The sequence below is a fragment of the Bombyx mandarina genome, chromosome 16, assembly GCF_030267445.1.
Source record: "Bombyx mandarina strain Sakado chromosome 16, ASM3026744v2".
NCBI lineage: Eukaryota > Metazoa > Arthropoda > Insecta > Lepidoptera > Bombycidae > Bombyx > Bombyx mandarina.
Window position 1 is genome coordinate 10,162,068 of NC_143222.1, and position 16,965 is coordinate 10,179,032.

The 16,965-nt window shown below is 41.0% G+C and overlaps 1 protein-coding gene across 1 annotated transcript in view; it reads left to right on the forward strand.

The window, feature by feature from the left end:
• The first annotated feature begins 6,142 nt into the window (after positions 1-6,142).
• LOC114240552 (fatty acid synthase-like) overlaps positions 6,143-16,965 on the forward strand; it is a 52,115-nt gene continuing 41,292 nt past the window's right edge. Inside the window, exons 1-11 of the mRNA XM_089733917.1 lie at positions 6,143-6,322; positions 6,795-6,987; positions 8,297-8,417; positions 11,079-11,282; positions 11,952-12,068; positions 12,175-12,353; positions 12,572-12,714; positions 15,703-15,906; positions 15,984-16,170; positions 16,262-16,424; positions 16,512-16,681. Of these exons, the coding sequence (XP_089590043.1) occupies positions 6,176-6,322; positions 6,795-6,987; positions 8,297-8,417; positions 11,079-11,282; positions 11,952-12,068; positions 12,175-12,353; positions 12,572-12,714; positions 15,703-15,906; positions 15,984-16,170; positions 16,262-16,424; positions 16,512-16,681 (1,828 nt within the window). The 5' untranslated portion in view covers positions 6,143-6,175. The remainder of the gene's footprint in view (positions 6,323-6,794; positions 6,988-8,296; positions 8,418-11,078; positions 11,283-11,951; positions 12,069-12,174; positions 12,354-12,571; positions 12,715-15,702; positions 15,907-15,983; positions 16,171-16,261; positions 16,425-16,511; positions 16,682-16,965) is intronic.

Below are 16,965 nucleotides of genomic sequence, written 5' to 3' on the forward strand. Positions count from 1 at the left end.
CACGTCTTCGTAGTGAACGTTGGGTTTCCACGTCTGTTCCTCAAGAGGATTGGAATAATGCAGCAGCCATATACTGTTCCCCTGAATACCAAACTAATAATTTGTTGGTGTCTACTGATTATTTCAATAAGTTTAGGATTATAATTAAATAATAATATACTAAATCTAATTTTCACAACAATAATTTTGATGCGTGTATAAAGTACAAAATCAAAATTTATTTTTTCGATATTGGTTGCGCGCGGGAGTAGTATTACGATGCGTAGTGAATTATTAGGATGGCGCCACCTTTGGAGTTTGTTAGTTACTAATTACCGCGACTATCCAAACATGATTCTACCCGATTGATCACGCTTTACCGCTAGCTGCCTAGATGGCGGCACTTGTATATTATGTAGTGCTTGTGCTTACGAAAAGCTACGTGAGCTTCGTCACCCCCCTACTTTTAATTTCTATCTTTAGCCTAGTTATTAGCTTTTTGTTTACCGCAATATAGTTTTACTATTTTTATAAGTGACGAACATTTGTCACATACCGCTTAGGACGGCTATTTACACGCCCCCTTGCTACCCCATAATATGGTCCTGCGAGCCTGGCTTAGATCCTAAGCTGGATCTATTAATTAAAATTAGAATCACTTTCAGTAAATTCAGTTATAATTTATAATTATCCCCATTCGCCATTTTGTAATTTTTTTATAATGGATGTAATGCCACTAGCTGCTGCGGTAAATCCTATATTGGACATCACGCTGCCTACATACAATGGATTCGTTTTCTTGTTACAGGATACATCAGCCAAAACTTCTAGTTCAGATTTATCTGATTCCGGATTACCTATCAAATTAAGTCTTCCACGTACAGACAGTAGTAGTACAGTTCGATAGTAGTGTGGCAGGGTCAAACCTGTTTGAGCGTAAGCAACAGGGAACTGACCGTATTTTAGCAGTATCCATTGTGCCCCGGGGCGTGGCGCGTCCCAGCCCCAGTGTGGTCAGAGCGCGGAGGGCCCAATCTCGGCGGTCCGTGCTGGAGTCATGGTCCAGACGGCTGGCTGATCCTTCGGCTGGTCGTAGGACCGTCGAGACGATTCGCCCGGTCCTTGTGGATTGGGTGAATCGTGACAGGGGACGCCTCACTTTCCGGCTCACGCAGGTGCTCATTGGGCATGGTTGTTTCGGTGAGTTCCTGCACCGGATCACAGCCGAGCCGACGGCAGAGTGCCACCATTGTTGTTGCGACTTGGACACGGCAAAGCATACGCTCGTCGCCTGCCCCGCATGGGAGGGGTGGCGACGTGTCCTCGTCGCAAAAAAAGGAACCGACTTGTCGTTGCCGAGTGTTGTGGCATCGATGCTCGGCGACGACGAGTCTTGGAAGGCGATGCTCGACTTCTGCGAGTGCATCATCTCGCAGAAGGAGGCGGCGGGGCGCGTGAGAGACGCACAATCCCGCCGCCGTCGAGCGGGGGCCAGGGAGGCGGATCTCGCCCAAGCCCTGGCCCTCTAAGTGTTTCGGGTCCCCCTCACATGTCAGTCTGGGGACCGGCGAGGGGGGCCTAAGAAGACGACGTGCAAGCTGCTCTGCCCGCGTTTTACGCAAGAGCATCCGGGTGATGAAAGGCCGGCTATCCTCGACCCATGCTGGTTCTGGCCCAGCTGGGTATTCCGTAGGGTAACCCACTCTAACCGGCGCCACCTAGGCGGGCTTCGAACAGTCTGTCGACCGAGAGGGCTGGTGTTCGTGGCGCCGACGACCGCCAGTCCAGCGTCCCGAGGGGGAGGGTGATGGGAGAGATGTGCTCCGCACTAAACGCTTCACTTTCCCCCCTTTGCCTTGTCATGAGTTCTGTCTCATGAGAGGTTTGGACGTTGGTTGTTGAGCGACAGGAGGTTTTAGTTTTAGTTCGACTCTGACATACCCCGCCCAGTATCCCCAGAAAAGGACGGAAGTCCGGCGATTTCATCCTGACCAAAAAAATAATAAAAAATCCATTGTGCGGAGATCTAGGAGATTTTATCGTTCATCACCAAGAGTGGTTGGAGTTCTGAAACACTGACCTCCCGTGTCGGGTGGCCTACGATTTCGCCGTGTCTACGGCTTCTTCCAGCTGGTGACACAGCCCATTCTTGCCCTAAACATTGAGAAACACGAGTTTTCTTTGTTGGACTTTCTCTCCCAGTCGGATACAGTGTGGTAATCGAGGCCCCACTTGAATCGTCTGATCACTGCCTTATTCGTACCACTATGCCATTTTCTCGCTCTGATCGTCGAATAACTACCGAGTGTCGAACAGTTTGGCAATATAAGTTAGCAGATTGGGATAAAATGCGTGAATTTTTCGCTTCCTACCCATGAGGACAGCTCTGCTTACCCTCTAGTGATCCTGTCGTCTATCTGGACTGACTTAAGGATATGATTGATGCCCTAAGGAAAGGTATTGTGACTTAAAAAATTTTTATTGCTTAGATGGGTGGACGATCTTTCAGCCCATCTGGTGTTAAGTGGTTACTGGAGCCCATAGGTATCCACAACGTAAATGCGCCACCCATCTTGGGTAATTCTTTTGAGATGCTAGTTTGGGTCGCAGACCCTGGTATAATAAAACCAGTAGTACTGCATGCCCAAATGCTCCGCATATGCGGCATGGAACGATGTCAGTAAGACAAGATGCTAACGTCTCTGAGGAATGGCAGAGATGTAACGCCGTTTTCAGGTCCTATAACGACACCATTGCTGAGGAGAAGCTGGAGCATGTTGCGAAAATAGCGATTGAAGAGCTACCCCTCAGAGAGTCGGGTTTTTCGGTCGTACTCCAAGGCTGCAGAAGGCAACCTTTGCCGGCTTAGTCTCCCACTACCATAAAAAAGGCTAAGCTCAAACACTGCGCCACCGAAGTTCCCCTAGTGTGATCGCCCTTTGCCGGAGATCTGCATTACACAGAATGCGGAGAGGTGGGAGCTCCGGCTCCTCGACGCTCGTAAGGAGAGTGGGACAGATTTCGTCGCCGCAGAGGTTTTAAAGACATGCGTTCCAGAGTTAACAACTGTGCTCTTCTATGAGACCAACAGAGTTCCGGTTTCGTGCAAGATCGCCCATGTCCACTTTATCCCCAAGAAAGGTTACCGGTCGAACTCATCGGCCTATCACGATAACTTCTTTTGACCTATAAGACTAAGACTTAGAACTCATGTCTTAAGGTCGTTAGTTGTATTTCATTTGTTGATGTCTATGGCCTTCGGGAACCAATTAACACCAGATGTGGCCTATGTTTGTTCAGATCATTAAGAAAAAAATATTTCTCTTAAAAATCGAATCATAATTAGTCGGCAGCTAATTCTAAGTATGCCGTATCCCTTCACAAAAAAATAAAACCCGTAATCGTCGAATTCGGCAAAGACTTCGACGCGTAACCTAACCCAAGCATCGACCCGCTTTGTTTTTCGCCGGGTCTTCTCAGCGGGTTGCGATTCCGATCCGGTAGTACATTCATTCGTGAAGCAGCTCCTCTTGAGTTGTTAGGTCTCCTTGGAGGTGCTCAGGCAACTGGTAGCAAATCCCATCCCTCCTGGCTGAGCCTTCGCTTGCCCACCAATCTTAGTGAAACTGAAAAGGCCTCCGGGCCACCAGTAATCTCTCATTCATAAATAAAAAGAAAAATAAATAATTGCTAACTAAAGGGTTAAAAGATAATCTTAAAGTTTCATCTTATAAATGAACAAATAATTTGTTATTAGTATATAATTCTTTTTTTTTTTATTGCTTAGGTGGGTGGACGAGCTCACAGCCCACCTGGTGTTAAGTGGTTACTGGAGCCCATAGACATCTACAATGTAAATGCGCCACCCACCTTGAGATATAAGTTCTAAGGTCTCAGTATAGTTACAACGGCTACCCCACCCTTCAAACCGAAACGCATTACTGCTTCACGGCAAAAATAGGCGGGGTGGTGGTACCTACCCGTGCGGACTCACAAGAGGTCCTACCACCAGTGATGAAAATGATTCGTGTACAAACTGGATTATATAGGTATGTATTAGATATCCGGTGATATTGTATGTTAACTTATACTTACCATAAACTCTATTACAGGAACGAATTGTTTGCAAAGTTAATTTAATGTTTACATCAATTAACGAGCTGGTTTTATTGATGCTGGTTTTATTGGGCTTCCTGCGGGATAGCTATTTAGTCGCTCGCCAACTGTAGCAACGTGCACCGACTTTGCCTTTGTAATAATAGCCTTCTTGTGCGACCTGGAAGAGGCGTTATATTTCTGCTTTTCTTCTGAAACGTTAGGATCCCGACCTCTCCTGGAACCATCCCATGCCATGTATGCGGATTGCTTCAGGTATGCAGCTTCCCTACTGGCATTATTATACCAAGGTCCGCTGCGACTGCCGACCGTCATGGCTATGATGCTCGGCAGCGACGAGTCCTGGATACTCGACTAGTGCGAGTCCACCATCAGGCAACGAGAGAGGGAGAGAGAGCTCATTCTTCTCCGCACCCATCCGGTGCCGCCGAGCCGGGGGTCGGAGAAGGACCTTTGTCCGACTTCAGTTCCTGTAGAAGGCGACCTAAGGCGTTATGGTTACGTCTATCGCCTCTACGATCCGTCGGTCGGGCGTCTTATATCCCCTATTTTGATTGGATTCTGACCCCAGGCTGAGATCGGACGTCGGGTAAAAGAGAACAAAGGGAGTCGTTTGGTGGGTAGAGCTTGATAATAAACAAACTTTTCTTGAAAATGTCGTTAGCGAGATTCAGGCATATTTAAATATCTTGTATTCAATCTTAGTTACCGACATAAACTGAATAACTAGCTTTCACCGAAGGATACCTAGGCAAAAATAATTGCTAACTAAAAGTCAATTACGAAAATACAAAAGCAATCATTTTGAATAAATCAATATTGATTTGTAATTATAATTTTCGTTAATAGCAAGTACCTGCTTTTTAGTTATGCGATGACATTGCAAATTAACCTTGTAAAAACCAACTGCTCAGAATTAATTATTAAAAATATATGTTTATTATATTATTTTTATAGATATCCTAAGCGAGCTGAACCTCTCGTTTGTTTAAGAGGGCGACAGGAGGGAATCAACACACTGTCGAGGCGGTGTGCCCGGTATTCGCGGACTGCGTGAACTGTGACTGGGGGCGTCCAACCTTCCGGTCGATGCATTTTGTTATCCTTTTGCATTTACTTTCGGCCGGTTGCTCCATGACAGCGGAGTGCCACCACTGTGGCCTGAATGACACCTGATGGTGTCAATGATGCAGAATCCTGCTCTGTCGATTTCGTTTAGGGCGCGATAGACTAGGTGACAACTCTTGTGTCAGTAGGTCGAGAGGCAGAGTCACAGCCCATTTGAAGGCGATTTTTCGCCAGAGGAGGAGTTTACGAAGGCTCTGGGCGACTTGTTCTTCCAGGAACAAGCGCTAGCTTGATGAAACTGAAGCACAGCGAGCCCAGAGCGGGTGAGCGTCAAAAATGTGCCGTGGCCCCTCCCCTAACTTGGGGAGGAGGGGCCACGGCATGGGGCCTGTTGCGAGCCCCACCCGGTTGTAGCTGACTGCTGTTGTTGTGTAAATACTGTATTTAGTAATTAGTGTTGGGTGATTGAAGTGACGAGCCGCCGGGTGGGGGAATGGCCCCTTATAAGCCGCTGAGCGGAGTGCTCTGCACGCCACTTGTGAATGCATTTAACTCACGAAGCTATCCTTCAAATATGAAGTCTGCTTCGGAGGCGCTCGGGCAACAGTTAGCAAATTCCAACCCTCCTGGCTGAGCCTTTGCTCGCCCATCTAACCTAATGAAACTGGAAAGGCCTCCGGATCACAAGTAATCCTTACTCCTAAATTGGATACTTCTCTTTTTCGATGTTAACTTCAGTCGCAGATAAAATTGTAAGCTTAATTTGAAATTACTGATCCCTTGAACCGTCTGATCTTTTGACCACTGAATAGACAAACAAATACAAGCATGCAATAATTGTGCAATTCCTAGTTTAATACTTGAATCAAATTGCTTTAATTATTTACTTACATTTTAAAAAGAATTAAGCTAAGAAAATGAACTAGTTTACTATATAAAGCGGTTGTTTATTGAATTTGTTCATCAATTTGCTTATAGCAACATAAGAAAAGTTACCAAATAATTTATTAAGATGGCCCCTACACCTCAAGACAACAAGGTACTAGAAGATGTACCGAAGCAACCTGTCATCGGCGAAAGGGTTGTAATTTCCGGAATGTCTGGCCTGTACCCTGACTGTAAATCTGTTAAGGATTTGGCAGATATTTTGTATAACAAGGTTCGTAACTTGACACTTTAAACTGTGCTATCGTAACATGACGCCCAATTATATCGAATGATGCGACTGTGCAGGAACCCAAATCGCACATTAAGATAATATCTATTTCTTTTAAAGAAATATGTAATAAAATTGTGTTATAATTTAAAAACAAAACAATTTTATAAGCCATTATGGTGGTAGGGCGAAATATTGTAAAATACGTAAGTACTATCTACGTCTACCGCGAAGTAGTCATACCTTATGGTTTGAAGGATGGGACCGCTGTCATGTATTTTCAAACTACAATGTAGTGTCTCAAGATGTGCAGCGACATTCACAATATGTTTATGGGTTACGATGATCACTTAGTCGCATTGTCTTTAACAAAAAACTATAATAATATACATATTATACATACAAAAAATATACATAAAACTCTCAATTTTAAGTATTTTATGATATATAAAATCTAATTACTTTACTCTTCTAGAAAGATCCTATAACATCCGAGCGTCAACGTTGGAGTTATTCCCACCCTGAAGTGTCACAATGCACTGGAAAGCTCCTTGATCTTGACCGTTTCGATGCTCAATTCTTCAAGGTGCATTTTCGTCTTGGAAACAGCATGGATTCAATGGGAAGAAAAGTGCTGGAGCAAACATATCAAGCAATATATGATGCCGGTAAATAGTTCAATTTTGTTACGATATTACTTAGATAGACAAAGAAAATACAAAGTATACAGAACATAGAGCTCGAAAGGCATAATCGATATGTAATTCTGTTCAAGTGCAATCGAATATTTGACTGACTCGGCGAGCATAGATAATACACATAAATTAGTCAGTTAGTGCGACTAACTTTTTCACTGGTGGTAGGACATGTTATGAGTCCGCACGGGTAGGTACCCCCACCCCGCCTATTTCTGCCGTGAAGCAGTAATGCGTTTGGGCTTGAAGGGTGGGGCAGCCGTTGTTTATTTATACTGAGACCTTAGAACTTATATCTCAAGGTGGGTGGCGCATTTACGTTGTAGATGTCTATGGGCTCCAGTAACCACTTAACACCAGGTGGGCTGTGAGCTCGTCCACCCATCTAAACAATAAAAAAAAAACTACTAGGCCGACTTTCATCCACTTTTTCATAAACAAATTCAGCATATTGTGTTTTTTTATAATTTATATATAATTTTAAAAAATCCAAAAAAAGTTAGTACAATAAGTGAATTGACAAACCCTGAATTGCGCTCACGACATTTTTAAGAAAAAAATGGATGCTTTGGAAGTTCTGAAATTAACATTAGAACTGGGTTCTACAGAAAAAAAAAGCCGGTCCATGGAATCCTTCCCTTTGTTAATTTCTACAAATAAATCAAGGGCCTTTTAATGCAGTGGGCATCTGGTTTGTGCTACTAGGACTCAGCGTCGTGGACTTAGGTTAAGGGTTCTAAGTCGTCGACTATCGCCTCGGCGACCTGTCGGTCGGGCGTCCGAGTTACATCGAGTTAATTTTTATTAGAAATTTGTATTTTATTATTTTTTACTGCTGGAGGCATTGTAAAGTGAGAACAGCTTTTCTAGTAAGTCTTTTAATCTAATAGTGAATAATATCTCTGAAAGCGGTGCAAATCTCGTCCGTCAGTGTCTGTCTTTACAAATTTATGATTACTCGTACTTTCTTTATGTTTGCGGATGCTAGAATAGATATCTTCGCAGCGATCATTCGTAATCGAATCGCTTCCCTTATTTGCCGCGTGCGGGTCAGTCGCAGCAGCTACCTGCGGCTGTTCGTCTAGCGGATGGATCTGGACTGTCCAATAATGCAACACTGGACACGTGTGCATGTTGAACACTCTGGATCCAAACCGGCCGGTTAAAGGAGTTATGACATTCATTTTTATTTTATGTTTTATTATTATTTTATTCCGAGTTGTTGTTATAGCTATATTGGGTACAATTAATTTACCGATATCAAGCGTTATTCTGTTAACAGGTGTTAATCCACAACATCTTGCTGGAAAAAAAGTAGGAGTGTACATTGGGACATGTTTCTCTGAAACTGAAAAGACTAGCTTTTATGTAGCTAACTCTAGGACAGGTTTTGGCATTGCAGGGTAAGTTATACGATTTTAAAATGTATGTTAATAATATATTCAAAAAGAAAAAGATAAACTTTTTTTTTTCATATAAATATTGAAGGGCTGCCAGTATTAAGTGATTACTGGGGCCTATAGGATGGCCAGATTGAAGTGGCAGTGGGCAGGATACATTGTTCGTCGAACATATTTCCGCTGAGACCAAAAAGCTGTCTAGTGGCGACGGCGTACCGAAAGACATAGCCTACGTAGATCCTCTCGACGATCTGCTCCAGGCCGTAGGAATCCACTGGATGCAGGCAGTGAATACCGATTGTAGTGGCGAGGCTTGTGGTAGCTCCATGTCGAGCAGTGGATGTCTGTGGACAGATAGAGGTCCACAGATTCCTCAATTTTATTGCTCCTTGCTTCCAATATGGTTGGAGTAAATTGCCTGGGATAACGATAGGATAATTCCAATTCATGATTAACTCAGAACGTGGATTACGTGGTGCAACATAGAAACCATAGGGAAAGTTGGATTAAAAATGAAGGAAAATAAAAAGGCTACTTACTACATATTATAACAATGACTAGAATCGCGAGTTTTTATGGTCATTATATTCTTGCCGATATTTCGAAATATTTACAGTTTTCGACACGGACGAAACGCACGGATGAAGTTGATCGATATTCAATCGTTAAAGTGGATTTAATTAGAACTAGGACTCACGAATTTTAATAAAAAACTTTTTATTTATTTATTTTTATTGGTTAGATGTATGGAGAGCCCACCTGGTGTTAAGTAGTTACTGGAGCTCATAGACATCTACGACGTAAATGCGCTACCCACCTTGAGATATAAGTTCTGAGGTCTCATAGTTACGGTAACTTCAAGGCAGAAGGGTGGTGGTACCTACTCGTGCGGACTCACAGGACTTCTATCACTAGTAATTTTTTTTTTTTTTTGTAAGCCTTTATTGCTGATACTAAACAACGATATTTACACATAGTAGCAAATTGTTTTAACTTAAATCTAATCTAATACATCGGGTTTCCCGGTTCAGTGATCAGCGTGTCCTGTGACACATAGGCCTCTTCCAGCTGCTTCCATTCTTCTCTATTGCTAGCTTTTCTGGACCAAATTGTCCCTCCAATCATCTTTATATCATCTGTCCATCTTCTAGCTTGTCTACCTCTTTTTCTTTTGCCATCACGTGGCTGCCATTCTGTTATAATTTTAGTCCATTTCATTCTGCTTTCCCTTGTCATATGTCCTGTCCATCGCCATTTTAACTGTCTTATCTTCTTTAGAACATCTTCCACCTTTGTTGTACATCTAATGTCTGATGCTCTTTTGCGGTCTTTTAGCGTCACGCCTAACATGCTCCTTTCCATACTCCTTTGACACGATCTTAGTTTTAAAAGATTTTTTTGAGTCAATGCCCATGTTTGGCACCCATACGTGAGGCATGGCAAGATGCAAGAATTAAACACTTTTTTCTTGGCTGTCATAGGAAAGTGTTTGCTTTTAAATATCTCTTTAAGGGACCAGTATCGTTTCCAAGCACACGCCACTCTGCTTTCTATTTCTATGTCTGTTCGGTCTCTAAAAGACAGTAATAGTCCTAAGTATGTATAGTTTTTAACATATTCAATATCTTCATTGTCTACTTTTATGAGTATTTCTTCTCTGTTTGTCATTACTTTTGTTTTTGATCGATTTATAGTAAGGCCAACTACTCTGCTTGCCTCAGCTAGCTGTTGTAGCATCTGTTGAAGGGTCTTCGCTTTGTCAGTTATTAGAACTAAGTCATCAGCGAATCTTAAGTGGTTAAGTTGTCTACCGTTGATATTAATGCCAAAATTGTCCCATTCAAGATCTCTGAATATGCTTTCCAAGACTGCCGAAAAAAGTTTTGGCGATAGAGGATCTCCTTGCCTCACACCTCTAGCTATTGGGAACTCTTCACCGGTTGATTCCAGTTTTATTTGCGCTGTGCTATTTGCATATATATTTTTAACTATACGTATGTATTTTATTGGCACTCCCTGCTGGATTAGAGCTCTCCAAAGCGAATCGTGTTCTATAGAATCAAATGCTTTACTATAGTCCACAAATGCGACGTACAAGGCTTTACCGTATTCTTGACATTTTTCTATTAGCTGTTTGATGACATGCATGTGATCAGTAGTTGAAAACCCCGCTCTGAAACCAGCTTGTTCTATAGGTTGTTGTTCGTCCATTATTCCTGTTATTCTGTTCAATAACAATTTGGAGAACACTTTATAAATATTCGACATAAGGCTTATAGGCCTGTAGTTTTCTATAATATTCCTATCCCCTTTTTTGTGTAATAGTATAATTGTGCTCTTGGTCCATTGCGATGACATTCTGAGCTTAAAATAGAATTGTATATTTCCGTGATTTTTTAGTCACTAGTAATTACGCAAATTATAATTTTGCGGGTTTGATTTTTATTACACGATGTTATTCCTTCACCATGGAAGTCAATCGTTAACATTTGTTAAGTTTCATTAGAAAAATTGGTACCCGCCTGGGATTCGAACACCGATGCATCGCTCAACACGGATGCACCGGACGTCTTATCCTTTAGGATACGACGACTTTCAGCTCAATCAAGATGGACATATACTTTTTACTGAACTAAGTATCTGCAATTATTGTTAACATTCTAGGTGCAGCAAAACTATGTTTGCAAATCGTATTTCATACTGGTTAAATGTCAAAGGACCGTCGATGGCAATAGACGAAGCCTGTTGTAGCTCTACTGCAGCTATTGAACAAGCCTACCTCGCCATCACTCGAGGGGAATGCGAAGCGGCTATCGTCGGAGGAACTAACATATGCCTTCATCCACATTCCTTGATTCATCACGGAAGGTAAACAAGACCTTGTAAATATTGTCGGTTTTGATTTAAAATTGCAAAGAATGCTCGAAATCAATCTGGGGGTTTTTGAGATTTTTACCACGGCAACACTGGACACGACATTTGTCACCTCTCGGTTGGCAAGATAGACACACGGGTTGGCCGCACAGCCACAGTATCTCATCATCCCCAACTTTCCCTACCACATCCTCATCCTCCGGCTATGGAATGAGCTCCTCTCCAGGGTGTTTCCCTATGACATGTCCTTCTTCAAAAGAGGCTTGTGGAGAGTATTAAGCGGTAGGCAGTGGCTTGGCTCTGCCCCTGGCATTGCTGAAGTCCATGGGCGACGGTAACCACTGACCATCAGGTATGCTCGTCTGCCTAAAAGGGCCATAAAAAAACTCTGAAATCTCCTATCCTAATGCACAATACGACGAGGTCATCGGTTTGTGGTGAGTGAAAAGCCAATAATTATAATATATTAAGAAAATAAATCACGGCACCGCGCGATCGCGGCGTGTGTTTGACAGGCCCCTCGTGCTGGTTTCCGGAGCCCCAGGTTGCCACGAGGGGGCTGGATTCGGATTGAGCAAAGTACAATTTTGAAATATTAATAAACTGAACTTATAAAAATTATTATTATTTAGGTAAAGCTACTACTGAACTTATTAATTCTAGGCTCTTGACTATTTGCATGGATGCGAAAACGAAATCCTTCGATCAAAACGCAGATGGTTGTGCCAAATCGGAAGCTATAAACGTTTTATTTCTTCAGAAGGCCGAAAATGCGCTCAGGTAAAAAAAGCTCAAAATTTTATGACTTCCAAAATGAAACAATATTTTGGAAATTATAAGAGAACAAATAAAAAAATTCTACTACGTAAGCTGCGTTAACTTTCAGAGTTTACGCAGAAATTGTTTTTGTGAAAACAGAATTTACGGCTTTACCAAATGCCGTAACTGGACCAAAGTTTGGATTTTGTCGTGATCCAGATGTCATAGCGAATTTCCTAAAGAAGTTGTATGAAAATGCTGGAGTGTCACCTGATGCTGTTGAATACGTAGAAGCTTTTGGGTCAGGTGAATAAATATTTATTACTGTATCCTAGTTATAGCACAATATAAAGATTCAAGCTGGAGTTTCCTACGAGTAAATCAGTGAATGAATTACTGAACTAAGCTGTACTTATGTAAAAATATCATTAAAGAATAAACCTTAACAACTTATTATTTAATTAATAATCAAATGTTAGGATGTAAAAGATGGATAACACCATACCTTTGCAACATTATTTCAGCTGTATCTGAAGCGGATCGATCAGAACTAGAGACTATCGATAAGGTATTTTGTAATAATAGAAAAGATCCTCTACTGGTCGGCAGTGTGATGTCAAACATAGGTTACAGTGAAGCTGCTACTGGAATCTCCTCCATTACAAAGGTTATTAAAATTTTATTATAAACTAGCTGACCCGGCAGACTTCGTAGTGCCTCAATCGATATGTAAAAGACCTACACTTTTGTACAAAATAAACTTAAAACTAACAAAATGAATCCGTCCGACGGGAGACACATCAAAGGAAAAACAAAATTGTTATTTTTAGTTAATTCCGAGCATTTTCATATTTATCTACCTTTTAAGCCTTCTCTGGACTTCCACAAATAATTCAAGACCGAAATCAGCCAAATCGGTCCAGTCGTTCTCGAGTTTTAGCTAGACTAACGAACAGCAATTCATTTATATATATATAGATGGTTCGTTTTAAGTACATTTGTGGTCTTCTACTTTAGGACAACACGACTGATGCCTTTTATTAAGTACTAGCTAACCCGGCAGACTTCGTAGTGCCTCAATCGATAAATAAGAGACCTAAACTTTTGTATAAAATAAACATAAAACAAACAAAAGGAATCAGTCCGACGGGGGGACATCAAAATAAAACAAAATTTTTATTTCATTCTGAGCATTTTCATATTTATCTACCTTTTAAACTTTCTCTGGACTTCCACAAATAATTCAAAACCAGAATTAGCCAAATCGGTCCAGCCGTTCTTGAGTTTTAGCGAGACTAACGAACAGCAATTCATTTATATACCTAGTCAGGTCATAAATTCTGTCACATGTTTAATGTAAAATAATTGAAACAAGTTTATTCATTATGTAACCATTCATATACCAAAATGAACTTAACAAAACATAGATTCTTATGACATTAAAGTTTATTCAAAATGACCTCCGTGTTTTGAATACAGGCCTTCAATCTGCGCGGCCAGTCGTCTATCGCAGCACGAACGAGGTCCATGTCAATATCGGCGGCTTAATCCTTATCCTAATCCTTAATCAAGGATGTCTTGAGTGACTCCAAATTGGGATGAGGCTTTGAGCACGCCTTTTCCTCCAAGTGTTGCCATATCTTGTAATGTAACGGATTCAAATCTGGACTGGAGGAGGGCCAGTCTTCATGCCGGATGAAGTCGATTTCACGCGCCGCCAGCCAGTCTTGTGTGCTCTATGCTCTATGAGCTGGCGCCGAATCTTGTTGGAATACCCAGTGCCTGTTATTGAACATGGTATGAGAAATAGGTTCTACAAGGTTCGTCAGGACTGTATTTTGATACACAACTGCATTCGTTTTTACACCTTTCTCACAAAAATGTACCTCTGTTAAGCCCCAATAAGAAACTCCCAACCATACCATGAGCGAGGATGAAAAATGACCTCGTTGGACACGCGGAATACGGTTGCTCGCTTCTTCACTACTGTGTGCGTACACCTTATCATTTTGTTTTTTGTAGCTCTCTTCTACGGTAAAAGAATTTTCATCCGAAAAAAGAATTTCCCGAAAATTTTTTTCCGCGTACCGCTTCAACAAAGCGCGGTATCTCTTCAGTCTCAGGTCCATTAGACGAGCATTTAAACGATATCCTGTTTTTCTTCGATATGCCCGAAGCCCTAAGTCTTCATTTAACACCCTTTTCACCGTGGTTTCACCCATCTGAAGGGCCAACAGTTTCTGCTTACGTTTGGGATTTCTTTGAATTCGCGCCTTCACAGCTTTTATCACTGCTGGAATCCTAACAGACCGAGGGCGACCACTTCTTGACCTGTCATCTACACTAGAGTCTTCATTGTATCGTTTGATGGTACGATAAACGAATCTTTTGGTTATATTCAAATTTTTCAGTATGTTAAAAATTTGAATTGCCGCGTAACCGCAACGATGCAACGCAATAACTGCAACACGGTCTTCTTTAAGCGTCCACTCCATATTTAAAAATGAGTAAAATTCTAAAAGTATACATTTTTATTTTCATGAACAATACGAAGTTCGAATTCAATAAACTTTTTTGTGGCCAGCATTCTAAAAGAAAAGTTTTTTATTGTGTGACAATACTTATAACCTGACTAGGTATATATATATATATGTCGGCGCGTGTTTTTATAAACCATTAGTTCATGACTAATAAAGATGGGACGACAAACAACACGTGCAAGCATTCATCGAAAACAACACGTGCAAGATAAGAATCGTAAACAACATCGTCCCACCACGATACCTTGCTATAAAAACGCTCCGTTGTTGTCTGTCGAGCTCAGAAGCGAGCGAGTCGCCGTATCAGACTGAACGCTCCTGCGTAATATACGCTCTGAGTTAACATTTCTGGTTTTATTGACTTACGAAGACCGCCCGCTTACCATGTCGCTACCCGAAAGTAGAAATACTCCAACATATATAGGTATAGAAGAACAAGATAATCTAACAGCTCTATGATCTACATTCTTTGGGCTGTCGTAAAAAAATTCTTTTAAAGTAACTTGTTGTGTATGTGTATAGTATTAAACTACCATATTGTGATCGGTAACCGCTATTAAACCGGTATACACTACTTAAAAAAAATATATATTAAAAATACAATTTGTAAAAAAACACTATAATTAATATTATAAAGATAGATTGCAGCTGATGGCGATGTCTACGACACAAGCCACCGGTGGTTAGGACTTCAGAGTGAGAAACCTCCTCATAATACGCGCAGTATCGAGGATAATTGCCTTCTGTATCAGGCTCCTAACCCAGCTGGATAACGAAAGTTTGTTAAGGTGTTGATCGAAACTTTTTGCTATCCAGCAGCGTACCGATTATTATTATTATTATTATTGTAAGCTAGCACTAACTATTATATACCATCATTCCACACCCACAAAGAAATCATAAGTTGCGATTTAAATACTGGAACCACCATTATGCAATACAACTGGGACTTCAGTCCAGGGTTTTCGGGTGGGTGACTGTATAATGTTCTAATGTTTATTGGTTCGGCTTCATACCCATCCGTATTTAACGGTTCACCACGAGGATGCCTATCTGGCAGTATACCATTAACGATTTACATGTAATGAAAAAAATTACATTTTGCTTAATCCTAGGTATTACTAGGATACGAAACAGGTGTACTAGCAGGTAACTTGCACTATACAACACCTAGAGCTGATATCAGTGGAATCCGCAACGGAAGAATACGCGTATTGATTGAAAATATTCCGTTCAGTCGCAACTACACAGCCGTCAATGGCATCTCAGTGACTGGTGTCAATTCTCATGTACTTTTAAAAGGACACTACAAACCAAAGGTAAATGTATTTTATGTAGTTAAACACGGAGAGAGTAAGTAACAAGCCGAGTTTATTCCCTTAATTTTTTTCCACAGGATCTCAGCCGCTACCAGGCTAGTATACCGTATTTGGTGACCATTTCGGGAAGGCAAGATTCAGCTGTTAAAAACCTTTTGGGTGACTTAAAATCACGTCAAATAGATCCTGAAGAAATAGCCTTATTACATAATATTCACCAAACAAACGTTTCCGGTCATATGGGACGAGGGTTTGCGATTTTAGGTGACGATCCTGATTACTAATTGCTACAAGCGAAAATATATATTATATAACTTTAATCCAACTACTTACGGATAATGTATGTAATTTACAGATACAAACGATGCGCAGAAAACTATTTGTCTAAAAGAAAGAGCAGAATACTTTGACGATAGAAAACGTCCATTGTGGTTTGTGTATAGCGGGATGGGATCGCAATGGCCTACGATGGGATCACAACTAATGCGGATTCCTATATTTGTGGCTTCTATTGAAAGGTAAAGTAATACGAATAATTAAACACGGCTGTATCAGTTTATCACATTTTAATTTCGGCTACTAAAATTATTGTAAATATGTTTCAGGTGCCGAAAAGTATTGGAACCTAAAGGGGTGGACATTGTGCACATACTAACATCACCCGATAAAGCAATTTTCGACAACATTTTACATTCGTTCGTTGGGATAGCTGCCGTTCAGATTGGACTTACTGATATTTTAAGGGCACTAGAAATAAAACCAGATAAAATAATCGGTACGAGCAAAGTTGAATATTTCATATTTAAATCTATTCGGCAATGGAACTAATTTAGTTCATAATAGCTTTTAATTTTCATATTTTTAATTTTCATATTTTTTGTTTAATCATTTTTCTTAATACAAGACAACACAGCACTTTAAAATTTTTCAGGTGTTATCATGTAATATTTTTAAGCGCTGGCCGGATCGAAATATTTCATACGTGCAATACGTTTACGATTACGATAGGGAGGCCCCTATGAATTATATTTATGATAATATTATTTTGTTATTTTATAT